Raw genomic sequence first — 787 nt, 5'->3', positions numbered from 1 at the left:
CAGCAGGATATGAGAAACTGCAAAAGTTCCAGATTGAGGATAAAAAGTTCAGGATTTAGCATAAATGCTTAGCCACAACACCTAGCCATAACCCAGCTTCAGGGTGTTATCTACATTATTCTCACACTCAAAAACCCAAACCACAGCACACTGTGCCAGCTGCTGAAAGGAACAACACACCCAAGAGGAAATTCATGGCTTACAGCCCCAGGCTTCAGCAAATCTAGCTACTCACTAAGTGACGCAAAGTAAATAGCACACTAAATCACACAACCTTACAACTCTGAGTGATTCATTTTATTCAAAATTTACTTATTTGGGCTATACAGCTAATATTTCTTAACACAGGCCCAGGAGATGCTGGGAGAGAGCTCTGGGCTGTGCTGGGCTGCTCTTGGCCAGCCTGGAACAGGGTATTTCTGCACCAGGGGCAGGAGAGGGAACGTCTCTCACTTCTCCCCTGCAGACATCACGGGCCCCATCGTCCTGCAAACGTACCGAGCCATCGCCGACTACGAGAAGAGCTCCACGTCTGAGATGGCTCTGAAAGCTGGGGACATGGTGGACGTCGTCGAGAAGAGCGAGAGCGGTATGTGTCTGTGCCTCTGGAGAGTCCCCCAGGGCTGGTCCCCTCCTGGCCAGCGGGGACAGGGGCTGCCCTTGCACCTTGGGTCCCCGCGCGGCGTGCCCTGGGAGCTGGTTACACCAGTGCAGGGGTTGGGGGTTGTATGAGGGTCTCTTGATGGCAGGCTGGAGACGTGGGACTGTGCAAACCTCATGGAGTTCA

The 787-nt window shown here is 52.7% G+C and overlaps 1 protein-coding gene across 1 annotated transcript in view; it reads left to right on the top strand.

The window, feature by feature from the left end:
- Positions 1-589, top strand: part of NCF1 (neutrophil cytosolic factor 1) — a gene marked incomplete at its 3' end in the record, with an annotated part of 4326 nt that extends 3737 nt beyond the window's left edge. The window contains exon 6 of the mRNA XM_010072927.1: positions 467-589. Coding sequence (XP_010071229.1) covers positions 467-589 — 123 coding nt within the window. The remainder of the gene's footprint in view (positions 1-466) is intronic.
- Between the last annotated feature and the right edge of the window lie 198 nt (positions 590-787).

Source organism: Pterocles gutturalis, unplaced genomic scaffold (genome assembly GCF_000699245.1).
Source record: "Pterocles gutturalis isolate BGI_N339 unplaced genomic scaffold, ASM69924v1 scaffold20656, whole genome shotgun sequence".
Classification (NCBI taxonomy): Eukaryota; Metazoa; Chordata; class Aves; order Pterocliformes; family Pteroclidae; genus Pterocles; species Pterocles gutturalis.
The sequence above is the reverse complement of the archived record's forward strand: the minus strand, read 5'-3'. Positions and strand labels throughout refer to the sequence as shown.